The 19,210-nt window shown below is 43.0% G+C and overlaps 1 protein-coding gene across 1 annotated transcript in view; it reads right to left on the bottom strand.

The window, feature by feature from the left end:
• DOCK5 (dedicator of cytokinesis 5) overlaps nt 1–19,210 on the bottom strand; it is a 122,217-nt gene that overhangs the window by 35,328 nt on the left and 67,679 nt on the right. Inside the window, exons 17-29 of the mRNA XM_019504075.1 lie at nt 18,572–18,764; nt 17,191–17,288; nt 15,483–15,572; nt 14,250–14,350; nt 12,327–12,461; nt 11,041–11,152; nt 9,928–9,998; nt 8,796–8,902; nt 6,893–7,029; nt 5,766–5,861; nt 4,559–4,657; nt 1,732–1,826; nt 758–836 (exon numbers count right to left, since the gene is read on the bottom strand). Coding sequence (XP_019359620.1) covers nt 758–836; nt 1,732–1,826; nt 4,559–4,657; nt 5,766–5,861; nt 6,893–7,029; nt 8,796–8,902; nt 9,928–9,998; nt 11,041–11,152; nt 12,327–12,461; nt 14,250–14,350; nt 15,483–15,572; nt 17,191–17,288; nt 18,572–18,764 — 1,413 coding nt within the window. The remainder of the gene's footprint in view (nt 1–757; nt 837–1,731; nt 1,827–4,558; nt 4,658–5,765; nt 5,862–6,892; nt 7,030–8,795; nt 8,903–9,927; nt 9,999–11,040; nt 11,153–12,326; nt 12,462–14,249; nt 14,351–15,482; nt 15,573–17,190; nt 17,289–18,571; nt 18,765–19,210) is intronic.

Genomic DNA, 19,210 nt, shown 5'->3' on the forward strand with positions numbered 1-19,210 from the left:
CCCTTGGAGTCACCAGGAACAATGGCCACAAGCTGAGGGAGGATAGGTTTAGGTTAGATATTAGGAAGAACTACTTCACTGTAAGGGTGGCCAGAGCCTGGAATAGGCTTCCCAGAGAGGTGGTGCTCTCACCTTCCCTGGAAATCTTCAAGAGGAGACTGGACAGGCACGTGGCTGGGGTCTTATCACCCCTCCCGCCCCCAGTGCTCCTTCCTGCCCATGGCAGGGGGTTGGACTAGATGATCTGTCTAGGTCCCTTCCCACTCATTGATTCTATGATAGCACTGAAAGGACTTTCCTTACAGTCATGCAGGGAGTCTCCAACAGAGTTGAGAATGGACTAGGTCACCTGAAACCAACTGCAATACTGTAGCCACTGAACATGAGAGTTTTTAGTGCTAAAACTCTCCCAAGTGCAAATAAACTAAAGACAACTTACAGAAACACAGGCAGTAAGAACATGTTTCACTCACAGCTCCTATTTTAGCCAAGTTATTGGTATATTATGCTTGCGGGCTGATCGGAGAACATCCTCCATAGTGCAGTAATGGTTCATGAATTCCAAACACCACTTCAGGTTACAAATTTCCCATTAATGCCAAGTTTGCTGTTTTCTGCCAAGTGGACATGGTAACACATCCTTGCCCGTATCGATACAAGTGTCTCATCGCTGCATGTTGAACCCATCATGCATCAGGAGTTCCTCACAACCACAGAGTTCAGAATAATTTAAGTCTAAGTTTAACTTAATCATTACCTGAAGTTCGAAGTTTGCCTGGTCCAGAAAGAACCGGTTGAGTACAGATGTAAATTGGTTCACAGCTCGAAGGAAAACCCTGGAAAGTAAAACGCCACATGTGGAGTTACCCATGGAGGAAGAAACAGCACAGGCCTAGATTTACTGCTTCTTCTCTGTAAGCTTGCAGAAGCCAAAAATAAGTGACATCAAGAAGTGAAGCTCTTCCAGCTCATTCCTTCTATTTCATCTCCCCTTCCATCCAGAGGCACTCAGGGAAAGGTACATGTCTGCTTCTAAACAGAAGAAACCCTGATCTAGGATCTATTTGGTTATCTAGTCTCCAGGTCAAAGCAGCAGCATCCCACACAGTGTATTCACTGGAGGTCCATCTATCTATGGTACTTATGGCCACCGTTACAGCACTATTGGAACAACAGCAAATGTCTCCATGTAACATCCTTTTACAGATGTGGAATTGAGGCAGAGAGGCTAAGTTCCTCACCCAAGGTCTTTTAAGAAGCCTGTAACAAAAGAGAAAGATAAAACTGACTGTTCTAAATCCCACCCAGGCTAACACAAGCACCCCTAAAAGCATTCCCTTTTATCCAGCTTCGTTTTATTTTTTCCAGTTAATTACAGGAGCACTTCCCTTGCATTTAAAGCAAAGGGGCTTCTTAGATGTACACCAGCAACTCTGGGAGAGAAAGAACATCTCTTCACAAAAGACTCCATATTTTTGCATAGACTTCCTCAAAAAGAAGACAGTTTGCAGGTTGACAAATCTTCAGAAACAGTCCACTACTAGATACTGAATCAAACCTAACTTATGTCAGCCTGAACCTTTTGAGGAAGATAACCCTGAATATTCAAATGACTGGCAGCAGTACTGGTGCAAAAAAAAAAAAAAAATTGCCCTCATCACAAGCTGATACAGTTCTGAAGCAGTCGCAAAAGCCTTCAAGTAAGAGTGGTCACAGGTACAAACCATTTACCTGCTTTGCATCATGTTCATGACCATCCAGTCATGTGCATAGACATTCTTTCCAATCAGATCCTTAAACATAATGAAGGTTTCCATGAGGAAGTCCTGCAGAAAAAGTACAGCATGGAGGGATACAAGAAACTGGTCAGTAATCCCATGGAAGTACAGGAGGATGCTAACATGTACAATGTCAGACTGTTGATTATTGATCAATATGCTGTGCTTTTGAGAAGAATCATTTACTGTGGGCTGTCTCACTTTAATTAAATTATTTTTGACATCTCATCCATTCAACTACAAAAGGCAAAACTAGTCCCCCAGCAAATCTATACCCTTCATTTAATTAAATCTGTTCTTTTTGTTGGAAGCTAGACTTTATTGTGGGGGCACCCTAATGCATAAGGACCACAACCATTTAAAAGCAAAACAAGAGTTCAAGGACTTCTGCCCTAGTGCTTCTCTCCAAATACATGAAGGGGAAACCAACATAAGGCTACTGAATTATCTTGTACACAGAACTAGAAAGGGCTTTGTCATTCCCCATTAATGCATGTCTTGTCTAGTCTACAATTTAGAAGAATATTAGAATGCATTAATGAGCACATGTTCAGTTTCAAGTATCTAGTGCAGATACGGCAAGACACTATTAACCGATGCTAAACTGTTCCATTTATAGCTATCACATCTTAAGTTCTAGCCTACACAAGGCACAAATGCCGAGTTGCAGGTTGAAGAGCGGGATCTATTTAAATACAACAAGTTGGACTAAGGGCAAACTTCATTTTGCAAAGTGTCAAGGCCCACACCCGCCCTTTATGGTGATTCTCTCCTGTTCTGAGTAGGTGGCATTCAAGTACTACTGAAGGGCACCTGAGAAGTCACTGTTCTACAAAGGTCACCACCAACAACAAAAAAAGCAATTGCTGCCGAACTAAGCAGCATACTCCAAAGAGCAGGCAGGTAACAGTAACGCAGTGAAAAAATAAACATTAGTACTGCCTCAGTAGGAATGCCTTTAGGCCTTATTAAATCAGGGAATGATGGAAAGGTTTCAGCTTGACATGGGCCACCTTGCAGACCAGAATTCTCTCAAAACTACATTAACTCAAGCAGCAACGTTGCAATGTCTGAGCTGAAGATATCACAAGGAAATGATTATTTAAATTGTCTGAGAAAGAAAATAAAACAGTGTTTCCTTTGGTAATATTTGTTAAATAAATTCATGGACATCTTTCCTGAACTGGGGATTCAGTGACACCATAAGGCTGTTCAACAAACTTTTCTTAGTTCTATCAGTTTTGCTGCCCTTACAGTCTTGTCCCAAAGAAAAAAAAAATGTTTCTAACTGACCTTGACAAAAATTACTCCACTGACTTTTGATAAGGCTATTCCACTTATTTACATGATCTTGCTTATTCAAATGAATATTTTGCAAGAATTCTCTCAAAAATCACAAACTAATTCAAGACTTAGTTGCTGAATACTGTCCATCTACTATCCAGCTGAGTAGCTTTCAGTTTAGAGGTTTACGTGACAAAAATGCGTCTCTCCTGTAGATGGCCATATTGCTCAACAGATCAGATGCGATTATTTATAACCAACCTTGAAAGCACAAAAAGCACCCAGCCAAGCACACAAGAGATTCTGACAGCAAATGCAGAGACATCCAACTGCACCCTCTAGCTAATCCCATGTTCTGAATAAGAATACCGGACTAAGTTTGACAGTAAATGTCAGGAAAATCAAAAAAAATCAAAAGTTGTGTTTGTGTAGAAGAGTCACACCACAGAGGTTTGTGCAAAGGCTTCCTTGGGTTGGTATATAGGGAGGGGCAACACCGATTTGATTGGCACTGTAGCTTCCACAGGCATAAAAGCAAAGAGTAAAACTGTTTCACCAAGTTCCACGCTGGAACCATGCAAAAACCAAGACCTGTTTAGGGTTTTAACACCAAGGTACAATTTGCAATGCTGCTTAGGGACAAGGGACAGTTCCCTTTGATTTTAATGGGGATAGAGGTCCAGTTCCCTTAAGAAACTTTAAAATTGCAGCTTCACACCGTAAACAGGGCCTAGATTCTCCCAGGCTTGATCAGTGTTTCTCCAAAAGGTGCATCATCAACATTTTCATAGCACAACAGTACTTAAGGTCTTTCAATCACGCATCAAGGCCCCAGTGCTAGGTGCTGTGCAAACAAAAGGATGGCTCCTGCTCACAACAGCTGACAATAACCTGAAACTTATAAGAAACCCAATTTGAGTTCTGAATTTAAAACAAACCCCCAGCGCAGCCCCAATTTACTCAGTATGGATTGTGTGGCAACCACACCAAGTGGATCTATTAATACCTCACATTTTCAGAAGTTTAGCGATTGCCCCAAGCTTGCCAGCTTTTCATACGACCAAATAAAAAGGAGAATCCAAGCTCCTAGCTCAGCTGCACAACAAAAAAACCCAAAAGACCAAGAGATGTAGAGAAATCAAGAACCCAAGTATAAAAAGGCAAAAAGGAAATGGAAAGTAAACCCACCCCCTATTCTTCCCATCCTTATTCTCTCATTTAATGTTTGTCCCCACTTTCTCTCTTACACAGATTTAGATATCCATAAATCATTTGTTTTCACTCCATGTAGCCATGCTAAGCTGCTGTTCTGCTGAGGGAACAACAGCCAGTGGTCCTTCCACCCAGCGGGGGCAAAGTAAGTATTTGACTAAGACTTGAAGCACTAGACATGAGGGATGGGTTCTGTAGAAGAACCTGAACTTAATGCAATAGCTGGAAATGATAGCGTTTGATGCTTTATAGACTGGGCTACAGCCCCAGCCAAGCTGACTTACGATAATGTCTTGTCTGGTTTTGAAAATGCTGATGTAGTGGTTATAATGGAAATCGTCCATCTGTCTCAGGATGGCTGTCATGCAAGCTACAAAAATACCCTAGAACAGAAAAGTTAAAAAAAAAAAAAAACACTTGGTCAATTATCTTCCTGCACAAAGGCCCCCAAGTCAGCAAAGTACTAAAAGCACACACTTGACTTCAACCACATGAAATAATCTCGACTCTGAACAACACGTTTTCTCCCTGCAGAAACAGTAATGTGTAGCTAAGTTTCATGGATGCCTGAGAGCGCATATAACTTTGGAAGCAACCTGTCAGAGGGCTTAAGCTTTAAACCCACCTTGGAGGTGAGACTTACTACTCCTTCAAGCACTGACATTTTGGAAGCGGAGAGGAGATTAAAAGTAAATCCTTTTGCTCCCAATAAAGGAAAGTAGCAACTTTAAAAAAATAGAATGGTTCACAGGGCAATAGCTCAACCTGGTTAATAAAAAGTGTCCTTCTACAGAAAACAGCATTACACCTCACCAACCATTTGATAATTCCACTACTGCTGTGGAAATGGCAATTCAGGATGCCCCCAGACCCACCCATATATAACAGGTTTGCTACCGTACCTTCAAAGTTTTTACCTAAGCACAACTACAAGAAACTATTTCTCTGAATTAAAGCCAACATCAAAGCCTCAATTTGTAAAATTAATTCAGTGTTGGCCCGAAAGCCCCAGATTCTCGTATCCATCCATACACAACGGCATGCAGGCTGGAGGAGAGGTAAAAGCTTCCCCTTCCTTCTCCCACCAACCTGCTCTCCTTTCCAGACTCAAAGGGACACACCTACAGATGAGGGTACTTCATGGGTACCAACAAATTACCAGTTCTGCAGTATGACTGCCCGTCTACTAGGAACCAAGACAGACGGTAAAAACTTTAACTCATTAGCGACCAGGATTTGATTCAAGACTGGGTGTCTGAGGAGAGAAGTTCTAGATCATTTATTAATTGCTAGCGCAATCCCAACCAGTTTTAATAGGACAGGAAGCATCCCACCACCAACTGCAGAACCACATTATGTTGCAGGAAACACATTTTTAATAATACATCAGTATGCACTGCAGTCCCCAAGAGGACAGACTACAGTGGAAGGCACCATTTTGACGAGGCAAGGGAAGAAATTAAAGAACAGAAACAAGTAGAAGACTCTCACGCTATGTGGAGACTGTCTGCTCATTCCAATCACTGTCCGGTTTATTCTCCTTAGCAGACGTTCCATGATCAGTTGGATGTGAACTGCAGTAGGCCCCTGAGGATATTAAACAAGCACACGCTGTTTTAGCTCAATCTTAGCATGGCCTAGTCTATAAAAAGCTTTGTGTACACAAAGGCCAAGCTGACAGTGGCTATTTATTTTGAGAGGACCCTAGGAGAAGGAGATTCTTTGTACAATGGATTTAAATACCTAGAATTTTGAATCTGTGAAGGACAAATTCATCCCTCCATCCAACACAGAGAATATGACAGGAGGTGCTGCATCTTTCCTATGCCAGGGTCAGACTGGCATACAAGTGTTGTCTTAGTAGAGGAATCAGCCTCTCTGGGGCTGACGTAGCCATATCTACTAGTCTCACCTGTCCTTGAATGCTCCCTGCCCTGGGTATGACAAAACACAGAGATGACAGTTGCTTGTGCTTTTGCCTTCTGCCAGAGGAATGTAATAAAGTTTTGAGGACAGCCAGTCAGTGACAAGACCAAACTGAACTTGCTTCTTGTATTTATCAATCCCCTTTTCTCCCCCTTTGCAAACTGGCCACCTCAAATCACCATATTCTGAAGCACGCAAGAATCAGCTTTTACTACCATGCAAAGCATTATTAATAGGAATGCAGACAAAGATAAATGGTGATAACTGGCATCATTTGTATTTATGCAGCACTTTCTGAAGTCAGCATCTTTCACCATTCTCTTCCTCACAAAAAAGCAAGCACCACTCCCTTTTCAGTTAAGAAAACAGAGATAAAGTGACTTGCTCCAGGTCACAAAGCAAGTCAGTGGCAGGATTGGGAGCAGCACCCTGGTCTCGGGCCAGGAGAATACTTGGTCTTTTCATTAGTGTAGTAGCCAGGTTCCATTTTTATATCATCTAATTTATCTTTGAATAAACTTAAAAAGGCAGAAAGAGCAAAATTTCTGTCAGTCACTGGGCTTACTAACCACGTAAACTAACATAGGAAACCCAGTTTCTGTTCCAACCTAAGCTAGGGTCACCTCATTGACTAAGGAGTCTCTTTTAATTTACACCCCTGAAAATACAAAGAGAGCCAAGCCCATGCTTACCACATTCTTCCGATCTAGCACTTCTAGCATGTTGCTAAGAAGCTGTGCGCAGGCTTCGTGGTCAGGCTTATTTGACTTGTCATCCAGCTGGCCACTTAGCTGATCTATCAGCAGAGGCAGAAGCGCATCTCTGCATTCTGAAAAATGGAACAGGACAATGTCACGTAGACAGTTCTTGAACACTAGAAGTATTAGCCACCACAACAAGGTAACTTTCTGCTCTTCACTCATTTACTAATATTAAAATCATGCAACTGATAAAACAACTAAGTATGAGCAGGCATATTACAGCTCAAGTTGCATCACTTCCAGTTAAATACATTGCAAAAGAACCTTCTCTTTCAACATATACAGTAAAAAGATATGGCTTTTTTCCATTTACAATTTGGGACCCTATGGTGCTACACTGATACAAAATTAAAAAAAATCCTTGCCCCAAAGAGCTTGCAATCCAAGTGTAAGGGCCCTGTTATATGTTAATTTTGGGCAGCTCTTGGAGCTCACAACCAAATGGTGGGCAAAATACAGCCCATAGGCTGGATCCAGTCCAGGGAGGGACTTTGTCTGGCCCATAGCAGGTCCCCGTGCTCACACCTGGCTCTGGTACCATCCAGCCCATGACATGCCACCACCCCTAGGCATGCAGCGGGGCTAGGGCAGCTCTGTGGCCGGACTCCATTTCCTGGCAGTGGCAGGTCCTTCCAGCTGCCACCACTACTGGCCCAGGCCCCAAGGAGACCAGTCGCGACCAATGTGGGCAGGGCCTGAGCACACAGCCCTGGCCCTGACCTATGCAAGGGGTGGGGAGGGGGAAGGGAGAGTGCTCAGGATCCCTGCAATGCCTGCTTCGGACCTGCCAGCCCTGGCCACAATAGAGTGCTGGCAGCTGGGCAGAAGTTGCTGCTGAGCACAGGGAAAAAAGGACCTGACAGCAGGCACAGCCGCCTCCCCCTCACTACTGCCAAGCCCTTCTTACTGTGACTGCCCACAGGGGGCCCGAACTGGCCCAGAGGCGACGCTGGTGACAGCAGCAGCTGTGAGGAGGAACCACAGGACAGCCCTGCACAGGCTCCAGATGGCCACAGCAAGAAGAACCCTGGCAGAGGCAAAGGGGGAGGCAGCCACACCTGATGCCAGGTCCCACTTTTTCCCTGTGCCCAGAAGCAGCTTCTGCCCTGCCGCCATGCTACCTGTGCACCTGGGTCACCAACGCTGAAGCCAGACACAAACTCCAGCCCCTCCTCAGGCTGATCTGCCCCTTCTGAAGCTGTCACAGGCCCATGCCAGCTCCCCACCCGCATGGCCCTACCTCACATAGGGAGGTTTGGTGTTGCACAGGCGAAGGAGGGTGCGGACCTGGCCTGCGACAGCTCCCTGAAACTCCCTATGTGGCCCATGGGCCTAAATAATTACCCATCCATGTCTTAATCCCTGGACTGTCTGCACGTTAACACCTTTATGTGGTTTAAAGCACTCATCATGCAGCTCAAAGTTACGCCACTCCAGGGTTGAACTGCATAACTCAGCTCTTGCTCCATTAAGGTGTGGATACTCCCACAGATGTGCCACACAAGTGGAAGGAGCAACTGCAAGCTAGCACTAAGCCAATCAACATTTGTGCAGCTCACAGTGCAACATGTAACAAGGCCCTAAGAGAAGAGACAACTGGTGAATACAGACAAAGACACAGAAGGAAACAATGAGACAAAATTAGTCAACTGCCCAACTGTTGTCAAAGTTTTCTTTTATCCTTGCAGGTTTAACGGTAATGGAACCTTTTAAGCAGGTACGTGAAAGAGACGGTATCACTGATTATACAGCCGAGAGACAGGCTTGACTGACAGATGTTCATTTGGGAAGATGTATTCTTTGAAGTACTTGAAGATTTTGACAGGCTACTCACCTGACTGCTTAAACAGATCACTCTCCACTACCTTGGTCATGCAGTTGAGCTTTTGACGAACCAGCTGGTTCTCAGGGACACTTTGGATAAACTTGCTGAAGAGAACGCTAGAACCAAAACCACAAAGTAGACAGATGGTCACTACCTGATGCCTCTGACATTGTTCCACCTACTGTTAACACTGCCCTGCACCTGGTTTTTACTGAGGCAGTTGTGCCACTGTGTTGACACCTGTGATCACACCTGTGAAAATGGTCTTAAGGTAAACTGATGCTGACTCTCAGGTTATGTGGTTTCACACAGCTTATAAAAGAAAGTTCAATAAACTGAACACAGCCCCAGGCAATTTACCTTGTGTTCCAATATGAGATACACAAGCTTGTCACAAAATCTTGCCAGTCAGGGCACAGACTCTTTGTGCTCCCATGTTTACATACTGTATTTTAAATTCCCACCTCCACTCCCCTCCTTAAAAAAAACTCTAAGCAAGTTGAATTTTGCAAAGCTACTCCATAGGGCTGTTGTAACATGAAACACAGCCATTTAGATTGCAAGAGGCATGACCTTCCTAATATCCCCTAGTTAAAAAGAGATGACTCCCTTAAATCCTACCTAGTGTATACACTGTACATTTGAAATCCTCTCACTTGTATCTGAAGATTATTTGCATCAAAAATCAGGCATGTGGAACTGACGGTACAAGGAACACTCTTTATACTGAAGAAAGGAAATCTACAGCACTACACAGTTCTTGAACGAATACATTTTTGTATATCTCTCACTGCCACGCACTCATGGCATGGTATTTGGGAACCTCAGAAATAATGATGAAAAGTTTGTGGAAATTTACAGATTGGATTTTGTCCGCGTGACTCGGCATCCCTTGGATTTCAGGTTTGGACAAAGCCTCAGAACTCACAGGTAAGCTCAGGTGGATCCATCCTAATTCCTTTGGGCTACCAGTAGAAGACTGTTCCGTGCCTTCCTTTACACCCTTCTAAGAAGTCTCCCAAATTCATGGAGGTGGTACTCATCTTGTAATTACCAGAGTTGTTTATATAATGAGAGTGTCTAAAATTCCCCGCAAAAGTTTCACTGTTTTTCATAGGTTTAGATAATGCTCAACAGTCACCTGAGCTCAACCGGGTCAAACACCAACTTGACATCATTTATAATGCTCGGTAAGTACTTCAGAGCTGCACCCTGTAAGAGGGGGAAAAACAAACAATATACATGTATACACACAAAAGGAGGCAAATTAGATTCATCCATTCTTTCTAAAAGAGTGCAAAGTCACTGTACAGGGCTCACAGCAGCAGTGCCAGATCTGGTTTTACTGAGAGCACCTGCAGTATGTTGGCTTACTATGTCTACGCAGTCAAAGAGACTCAGCCACCACGTATCTGTAGGGAAAAGCTGATAAAGGTGGCAAGTGAAGGCACTTTAGTCAAGAACTCTTTTTTTCTTTCTGGCTATGAACATACTGCTGTATTAGAAACTAGGCCTCCTGAAGCCTAACAAGGAAAATGTCAATTAATTTAATTTGTTTTAGTGTCCTATGCAAGTGACACTATCTTGGGTCCTCATCAATGTTACACCTAAATGTCTCTCAGCAATACTAGTAAAGATCTTCTTACGCTTTCCTGCAGGGAAGCTCTCTCCCCATTTGCTTTCTTGCTCTGTACTGCAGTAGGAATGGGGCATCACTATGTAGACATCAACGTTTGGATATTAACTTCTATAGCACCCCCAAATGCTAAACTGAAAGAGCTTTAGAGTCAATCTTTCCGACAAACAGTGGAAAGCATTTTGCTACTGTAAACAGGAGAAAAGCCAAGACTTCTGCTACGCTGCCCCCACCCAACCAGAAGGCTCTCATTAAAGTTTACACAGAAAAAACAAATAAACACACACAGTAAAGCTTCTCATTTTCTTTTTCTATGACAGATATTTCCATAGTGGACTGGCATCAGCTTGTTCTCCCTATCATTCACAAGCTCGAGTACCATCAGCCAAACTACCCTTCTCCTCGTGTTCTGTTATCCTGGCTGTCTGCTAGCTTCCTCCACAAAAAGCAGCTGCATTTTAGTGGCAGGCTTTTGGCAACGGTTGCCGATTCTGCAAAGTTTACTTCACTTGCATTACTACCAGAGGAGTTTTGGGGAAACTTGAATGTTGGCTGCTCAATGCCCTCTGCTCATCAGCATAGACATGCACTAGTTTTCAGAACAGGCTCTGCACCAACCTTAATTTTGACAGCCTCCTCTAGCGGCTGGTCCATGAGGATATTGAAAGAGAGGAACAGCTTGCGGATGGCATCATTAAACTCATCCCCATCTTCACTTTTCCCATAAAATCTAAAAAAGCAGCAACACTGCATTGTTCATATGCACAGACTCAGGACAAGGAATGAAACAGCGTCAAAGTGGTTTATGTACATATTATCTTTCTAATAACTTCTTAAAGTGCTCTTTTACTATGAAAAGTGACTGTAGAAATGGCATTGTGAAGTTCTAGTGCTATGGCATCAACAACCTGCAGTTTACTGGTAGGAGTAACAGATTTGAAAAGATGTGTTTTTCTAACTGACAGCGTTTCAGACTCAGCCTGGAATCTATCATTCAAGTAATATCCTGCCTGTCTACAATAAATCACGAATAATGAGGCTTCTGTATAGTTTACAAATTCTGTTGCTGGTGGTGCTAGAGCCAGGTAAGTATTTATCTCATTCCATGATGGACTAACAAGAGAAAGCAGTACCAAATGGTCACTTTCCAACTTCTGATGGACCTCTGATCAAGGCAATGTAAGCTACTCCATGTTAACTGTATAATGCACAGTTATATCCAGTAGCTGAGCTTACATTTTGACATCTGCAGCAAAGATCTCAATGGGAGGCCTCCCTCATACTTAGTAAATGCTTCCTTTGAATGGATTAATGTAAAACAGTATTCTCTGTCACCAACAAAAAATACCAAGAGTTCCTCTTCAGACTCTTTAGAATTATTATTGATCTTCAAGAAATGTATTAGAAAAAGGTACCAAAAACACCTTTAAATGAGGAAGCTGCCTAAACAAGGCAGGCATTTAGAAACAATGAAATTTTTGGTCTCTTATCGGCATCAGCGTATGCAGTTCAGAATCTCATTTTCACATTACATGCTTACATTGTTTTCATTTGTACTGATCACACTCTCTAGCCACCCAAACAGAATAAAACAAAACAAGCAGGAATAAAAGACAGAAATAAACATTTCTTGAAAATCTGGGGCTTGATAAGGGCGAATAAAAAAATCTAGATAGGAATGTTTGCTGATGGTATGAACCAGAAGCAGCTCAACTGACTTCCAATTGTACTAGCTAGGGATGGACCTGCCAATCTTCAGCACAGTCTCATGGGTCTCCTGTGCCTGGCTCCACGATCAGACCTGAAGAAGACTGCCTTGGATTCGAAAGCTTGTTTAACTCTATCCAACTACATAGCTGGTCTAATAAAAGATATCTCCCAAGGAAATCTTTGCCGCCTCTCACCTCAGGTAGAGTATACGTGACTGAACAATGAATCGGAACAGGTACTTCAAAGCTTTTAAAGCAGCGAACAGCAATTCTGTCTTGCTGGAGTCATCTGCATTTCCTACATAATAGTTCAGTACTTTGGTGAGTTTCCTGTGGGAGGGAAAAGGGGAAAATAAGAACAAATGTAGTTACAGGGGAAGCTGAACTGGGCATCTCTAACCTACAGAGGAAGTGTGATCTGGTGCACAGAGTTGGGGACCAGATTCACTTTGGGAGCTTGAGCAAGTCTCACAGAACCTGATTTTCAAATTTCTCAGCACCCAGCAGCTGCCAACATCTGACCTCATCTGCAAGTGCCAAGTCCCTAGCTTTTGGGCCTTTTAAAAAAAAAAAAAAAAAAATTCCAGAGCATCAAGCACCTACAACTCCTACTGCCTTTAAGACCCCGACAATCCACTACTTCTCAGACTTAGCCCCTTTGCCCATGTAGCCATGAATTTATTTGCAGACATAGAAGGAAAGCAGCTTCCTCACTGGAATATGGGAGTTCCTAGGGTATCAGTAGAAAAGTACTTCGGGAACCCTGGACAGCCAATGCACGTGCACATCAGTGTTATTCACCATCTGGTCCCTGTCCAAGCAGAAGAGTGATGAGAGTGTGAGAGACTAATGTTCAGGCAAGCCCTTCTTCTCTTCATTAAACAAGCTCCAGCCATCCAAGGCTCTGTGCGAGTAATCATTGCCTGCACAACAGCTTCTGCATTTTTCTTCCCCTCCTCTTTGAACTGGCAGGATGAAAGCTATTACTTCATAAACCCTTTTGGCATATAAGGTGTAGGAAGGACACTATGTAATTCTCCAGTCCACTTGGTGTTATGTGTATGTTGTACTGCAGAGCCAAGCTGAAAGCTAGGCCAAGCAATAATAAAGCTGAGAGAGAGCATGTCCATAAATCAGACACAAAAAGGTTTATTTATAGTGGGGAACAAGAAGGATGATCAATCTCCCACAAGCTAAGGGGAGGAAAAAACAACCCCTCTGCTGAAAGTGATTGTACAGCAAGTTCAGAGAAGGAAAAAACAACTACACAGAGTAATGGGCTTTAGGAGTTCCTGGTAGCGTGGGGTCCTATCTAGAACTCTCTCCTCTAGGGTGACATCTGACAAAACTTCTCCCATCTGAAAACAGAGATAATGACAGTGATCCACTTTTCTATCCACAGACGAAAATGGCTAATGGAGGAGCTTAGCTATTCACATCCATGTATCTGCAGGTCCATAATTCAAAGTGTGTTCTTGCAACTCTGCACAGGATGTTTAAACATTTACGGGTAATGTCAATGATGTTACATTTTTAAACAACACATCGCTATTTGGTACTTTGTTCTGCTCTGAAACTTCATTAACCTGCTCAAATCTGGGCTGCACTCCATTTTCTGCATCTTTACTGCAACAATGAAAAATACCAGCTTCACTGCTATAACCACCAGGGAGGAGATATACATTTCTGCTTCCCTTTCCTACCTTCCCTTCTCACCTCAGATGTGGACAATATGCAGGGAGCATTTCAAACTTACTATCTGCTGCTCAACTTCCTTTTTTTAAAAAGCCAAGGAGAAGGAGGAAATGCTGGCAAGTCCATCAAAACTCAAGATGGTGGAATGCAGTCGGACAAGTCTCAGTTACTTGACTTGCTGCTTTAAATGTCAGTGTACCATTTTCTACTATTAAAATATTTCAATAAGATCAGCTTTCTGTGGTAGGTAAGTGCAATTTTCTTCTACCCTGAAAATAAATGTGAACAGAGTGGGATCATATAGCTATATGTACTCACGTGGTTTGGGTTACCTTTTATTTCTACATCATCTACCCTAACAGAAGTGAGAGGTAACACCTCTGAGATAGGCTACCCTGTGGGTTTGTGGTTACTGATACTTACACATACGCCAGGGTAGCACTGAAGTGCTTGTAAATATACGTTTCAAGTACAGGGTTAAAATGCTGGAACTTGATGTCTCCGATCAAAGAAATAATAAATACCTGTCAAAAAGCCAAAAGGAAACAGATGTACTGAAGTGTGTGACCTTAAGCTAACCGTTCTGTACCTCATGTTAGCCACATGCCAATTGTTCTGCTAGTTGCTTGCTTTTTACCTTCTCAGTTTTAACATTACAGATGGTATTGTGCAGTTGCTGCTATTAGCTGGAATGAAATCATCTCATCTCTCAGAAATTGACCACTGATAAAAAAAAAAAACCCCATGAAGGTAAACTCAGCTGCTATATAAAGTGGCACTGATATTCTTTAAGTGGTACTGACACTACATCGTACGATGATAATGCTACTGCACAAAGTTAGAGAAGAATGGTGCCACTGGATATACTGATTTCCAAATAAGGTTCAAAATTTAGCCTCTGATCGCCTGGACCCATTAAAGAGCCACTGTAGTGCTTCTTATCCTTAGCAAAACTAAGGCATGGATAATTGTATTCTGCCTCCCTACATGCCCCTTGCAGTTTCATTTGGGATACAATGATTTTCAACCTCTTTCCTATGCTGCTATGTACTGTTGCTTAGCAACATTAAACAGCTGCTTCCTTGTTTCACTGTGCACCAAAGGAAGGTGCATTTCAAAGATAAATAACAGTTCCCTAGATAGGCTGACTTCTTTTATAGTTTTCTGCATGCCTTACTGCGATCTGCGTGTGATAGGCTTGCTCAAGGTAGAGGCATTATTGCAGAAGAAATAGGAATTACACTGGGACTCAGGAGACATGGATTCTATTTCCAGCTGTACCACAGACCTGCCCTATCACCTTGGAAAAGTCACTTCATTCTCTGTCTTAGTTTGATGAAAAACATTGCTACTTCCCTCCATTGTAAAATGACTTTTGATTTACCAATATAAACTTTAATGTAAAGGCATTACCATTATCTTATGCAAATATCAATCATTATCCTTCATCATATTCACTGAATTGGTTATGTTGTTTTCTCAGATCCCTAACTCCCAGTGATATTTGAGGAATCTTTGCTAGGATAAATGACAGTTCAATGTTTCGTTTCATAAAATGAAACGCCCATCTAGTGGAAGCAGCAGGAAACAAAATAATAGTCTGAAAAACTGCCTGAAATAAAGGTATTTTGGGATATACTGACAACAACCACTTACCAGTGCATCAAACACAAGGAAGTCATAGGTTTCATTGTCTGACATCTCCATCATTATGTTGAAAAGTGCATCAAGAGTATCCTGTAAAAACTAGAGAAGGGGGTGGGCAGAGGTCACAGTTGCTGAAATCCTCGCAATAATCCACGCTTCTTCCCCCTCCAGAAACGCATGGAAACAGAAAGGACTGACCAAGTCCAGCGTAAGTGTAAAGGTATAAGAACAGAACGTAGGATCAGCAGGACAGGAGAAAGCACTGATGAGTGTACCAGTAAGTGCCTGACAAACTAGTCCTTCCTAGTTTCAGTCCTTCCTGAAAAGGTCAATAAGGGAAACAGAAGGAGAGAGACTCCGGGGGCACATCCAGGCAAGCACAGATGTGCAGTATGTGGCACGCACCACACTGCACATGCAGGAATTCCCCATGCTGCTACTTTGCAGTGCAGGGAGTTCCTCTGACCCCAGGAGATCTTGGGGTCAAAAGAACCCATATCTAAAAAGAGTGGGGCAGCATACTTGGTGGCAGTACACACCACCCAAAACCAGTGCCTGGGCAGCTGAAGCCATGCTCTGGCTGCCAGCCAGGCTCTAGGCTGCAGGATCACTGCAGCTGCAGCTCCTGGAGGCCCTCCAGGACTCCAGGTAAGGCTGCTGGGGCCAGCACAGTTGCCCCAGGCTCCCCTACCCCACTCTGGTGCATGGCAAGTTACCCATAGCGCACATGGCATGGGTGTTCCTGAGGGACAAGTAGCAATGGCACAAGGTGTACTACTGGTACTTGTCCCTGGGGAAATGCACATTCCCACTCATGGGGACGTACCCCCAGCGTCTGAAGACCACACTTGAACCCATATCAACTCAGACATACCTTTTCTTTCTTTCCATTCCATGTCCTCTTGTTATTTGGCACATCATACAAGTATGTGAGTAGTTGGCTATGCCTGGGCACTTGAGATCACACCTAATTTTTGCCTATGTGCAACCTCTGATTGCAATAGAACAGGACAGCTTCATGCAGTGTACCAAAGGATCAGTCCCATAACAACACGCTTGTCAAGCATAACATTCCTTTGGCAATCAACATGGGGCCTGGCTTTTCACAAACATGCACGATTTTCTTCAGTCACTCAGCAACTCAGGCAATGGATTGTTTGCAAAATACAAGTGATCTGAAAAGCAGATTATCCTAAACCTAATGAAGTTCCCAAATACAAGATTTTAAATTTTCCTGGAAATTCCAGCTTTCCATAGCTTCAGACATATTCCTCAAGCCATTTAAGCTATAAACGTTTTGGAGAGCTGGCACTCTTCCTAATGCATGCGTTCATTGCCAAGCATACAAGAGTCCCTCAACCATAACTGGGACCCCCTTAATGCTACATAAATACTACTCCGAATTTTCTTGTATTTTACATTCTGCAAGAATGTAAAATATGTGCATGATAGCCCCAATCCTGCAAACACTTGTGTGGGCTTAATTTTAACCAGGAGAGTATTCCACTGGGATAAACAATTTGGGGTGGGAATCAGTTTTGGCATTTTTTGGTTATGACCTTGTACAACTGCTGGCACGGTGGGGTTCTGGCCCCACAGCAAAAAACAAACAAACAGTAATTTGAGATTAAAGTTAAGCATGTGTGTAAGTGTTTGGTGGGGGTTGGAACCCGAGTCTCTATTAATGGACAAAAACTTGCAGATACGGTGCTTGTACCTTTACAATTTCTCCTCCTTCTACCTCCATCAGCTTCTTTAGGTTGCATGCTATGTTCCGAGAGTTAGAACGCCAGTTCAGCAAACCCAGCAAATCAACTATCAAGGACACAACATAAAAAAAAAAAAAAGATAGATTACGTAAAGGAAAAAACAAAAAACAAACTAGCTGATTTACATTAAGGGCTGCAGAGCAATGACGAAGTGGTATTTGGATTGGTGCTTATTTTTAGAAACATCTTGTAAAATAATAAAAATCATCACACTACAATGTAAAGAACATTGCCTTTTAATGGCTTTTTTTTGCCTTTGCCAGAGTTAACCTTGCAATTAAAGGCAAACTTTGCTATGATTTTATATCTTATGACATCTAATAGGTTGTTTAGCATGCTCTTACTTAGAAGATATCCTCAAGCTGAGAAATCCATCATACTGTATTGGTTTTGCTGAGAAATGTACTTGTGTTTACTTCAGAACAGACTCTTGAGAGTATTTCTTCAAGCTACCAGTTTAAGCCTCTTGTATACAGTAAGTTAAACTGTAGACTGTTTATCATGCCTTTGAACTATCCAAAAACAATAAAAAAACAGCAGTCAAGTTATTCAAAGCAGTTTAGGAGATCCAGACCCATTATCCTCCATCCAAGTTAATGGAAGACTCATCTAAAAATCACCTTGACTGCTCAGGTAACTTCTCACTAAACTGGACTGCTGTCTTTGAATGGAGGAACACATGCACAATAAACAATCCTGACAAAGAATGGCAAATTCAGAGGTGAATCCAAGTGAAACCAGGGCTAATGTAACTTACGCTTGCTCCCCCACCCACTGAGTACGACTCCTTCTAGATGTATATAGGTTGTCTTAATTTATCAACTCTCACAATCTCTTATCAACACATTTACTCACCTACACAGATCACCCACCACCTCTGAATTTGGACTTGTTGCAACTAAATTAAAAGGGAGCATAACGTGTGCAAACAAAGCAGCTCCATTTCCTTCATTCTTAACAGAAGTCTGCACAAAGGCATAGGTGAAAGTACTCTGTTAAGGGCATGTCTACACTGTAACCCAAAAGGAACACCTGCTGCAAATCCATGCTAGACCTAGTTTAGGTACTGAGAATAGTAAACCCCAGTACTAGGGGCTTCTCCTAGTTTGGGGTGGGTTTATAGCCAGTGCTGCTGCCTTTTCACTGCAACTGGTACCCGAGCCAGGTACAGAAAATCTAGTACAGTTATGCCTGTATCTGCAGCAACAGCAGCTCCTAACTGCAGTGTCATTGTTCCATTCATTAGCACGGGGAAGAGACTAGACACCTTGCAGATAGTTCTCCCACCACAGCCTGAAGCTTCCATCCCATTGCCAATGCCAGACCTACCCTTCTGGGTCAGTTTAGTAGAGCAGATCAGGGTGGCAATCTGGAAGCTGTCTTTTGTGCTCTCTTTACTGGGTGTGAAGCTGGCTAAATGGTGTAGGTTTTTGCCTGGGGGGCCATCCTTCTCCTCCATCTCCACTTTTGTGCCAGGAAGAGTTAAGTAGAATTTAGCATCTTCCATTTTCTTGTTATCACCCTGTTGGTTGAACACAGATGGAGAAGTCACTTAAAAGTATTGTTACAAACGTTCACACAGAAGGCAGCCATGCTAGGCACAAACACTTTCCAACACAGTGGAAAGTGGTAGGGCTCTGCGAAGCTTCGGTCCCCGATTTGATTTGGCAGAGATTTGGCCCAATTCGGTAACTGATTCGATTCAGATTTGGAGATTCAGAGGAGCCTTTAATCTCCCTGAATCAAACTGGAACCCTACAAATCGATTCAGGAGATTTGGCAAGACACAGCTGTAAGTGTTTTTTCTACATACCTCTAGGTATCAAATGGCTTGTGAGTGCTGTGATGCTGGGGCACATGGAGTATCCCACAAAAGCATGAGGGGCTCCCCAGCCCGCTCTGCAGCAGACCCAGAAGTGGACCAGAAGTGGTCCACTTCTGGGTCTGCTGGGAAGTGCACAGGGCCCC

Source organism: Gavialis gangeticus, unplaced genomic scaffold, assembly GCF_001723915.1.
Source record: "Gavialis gangeticus isolate Ggan-Ray unplaced genomic scaffold, GavGan_comp1, whole genome shotgun sequence".
In the NCBI taxonomy this organism is placed as follows: Eukaryota; Metazoa; Chordata; order Crocodylia; family Gavialidae; genus Gavialis; species Gavialis gangeticus.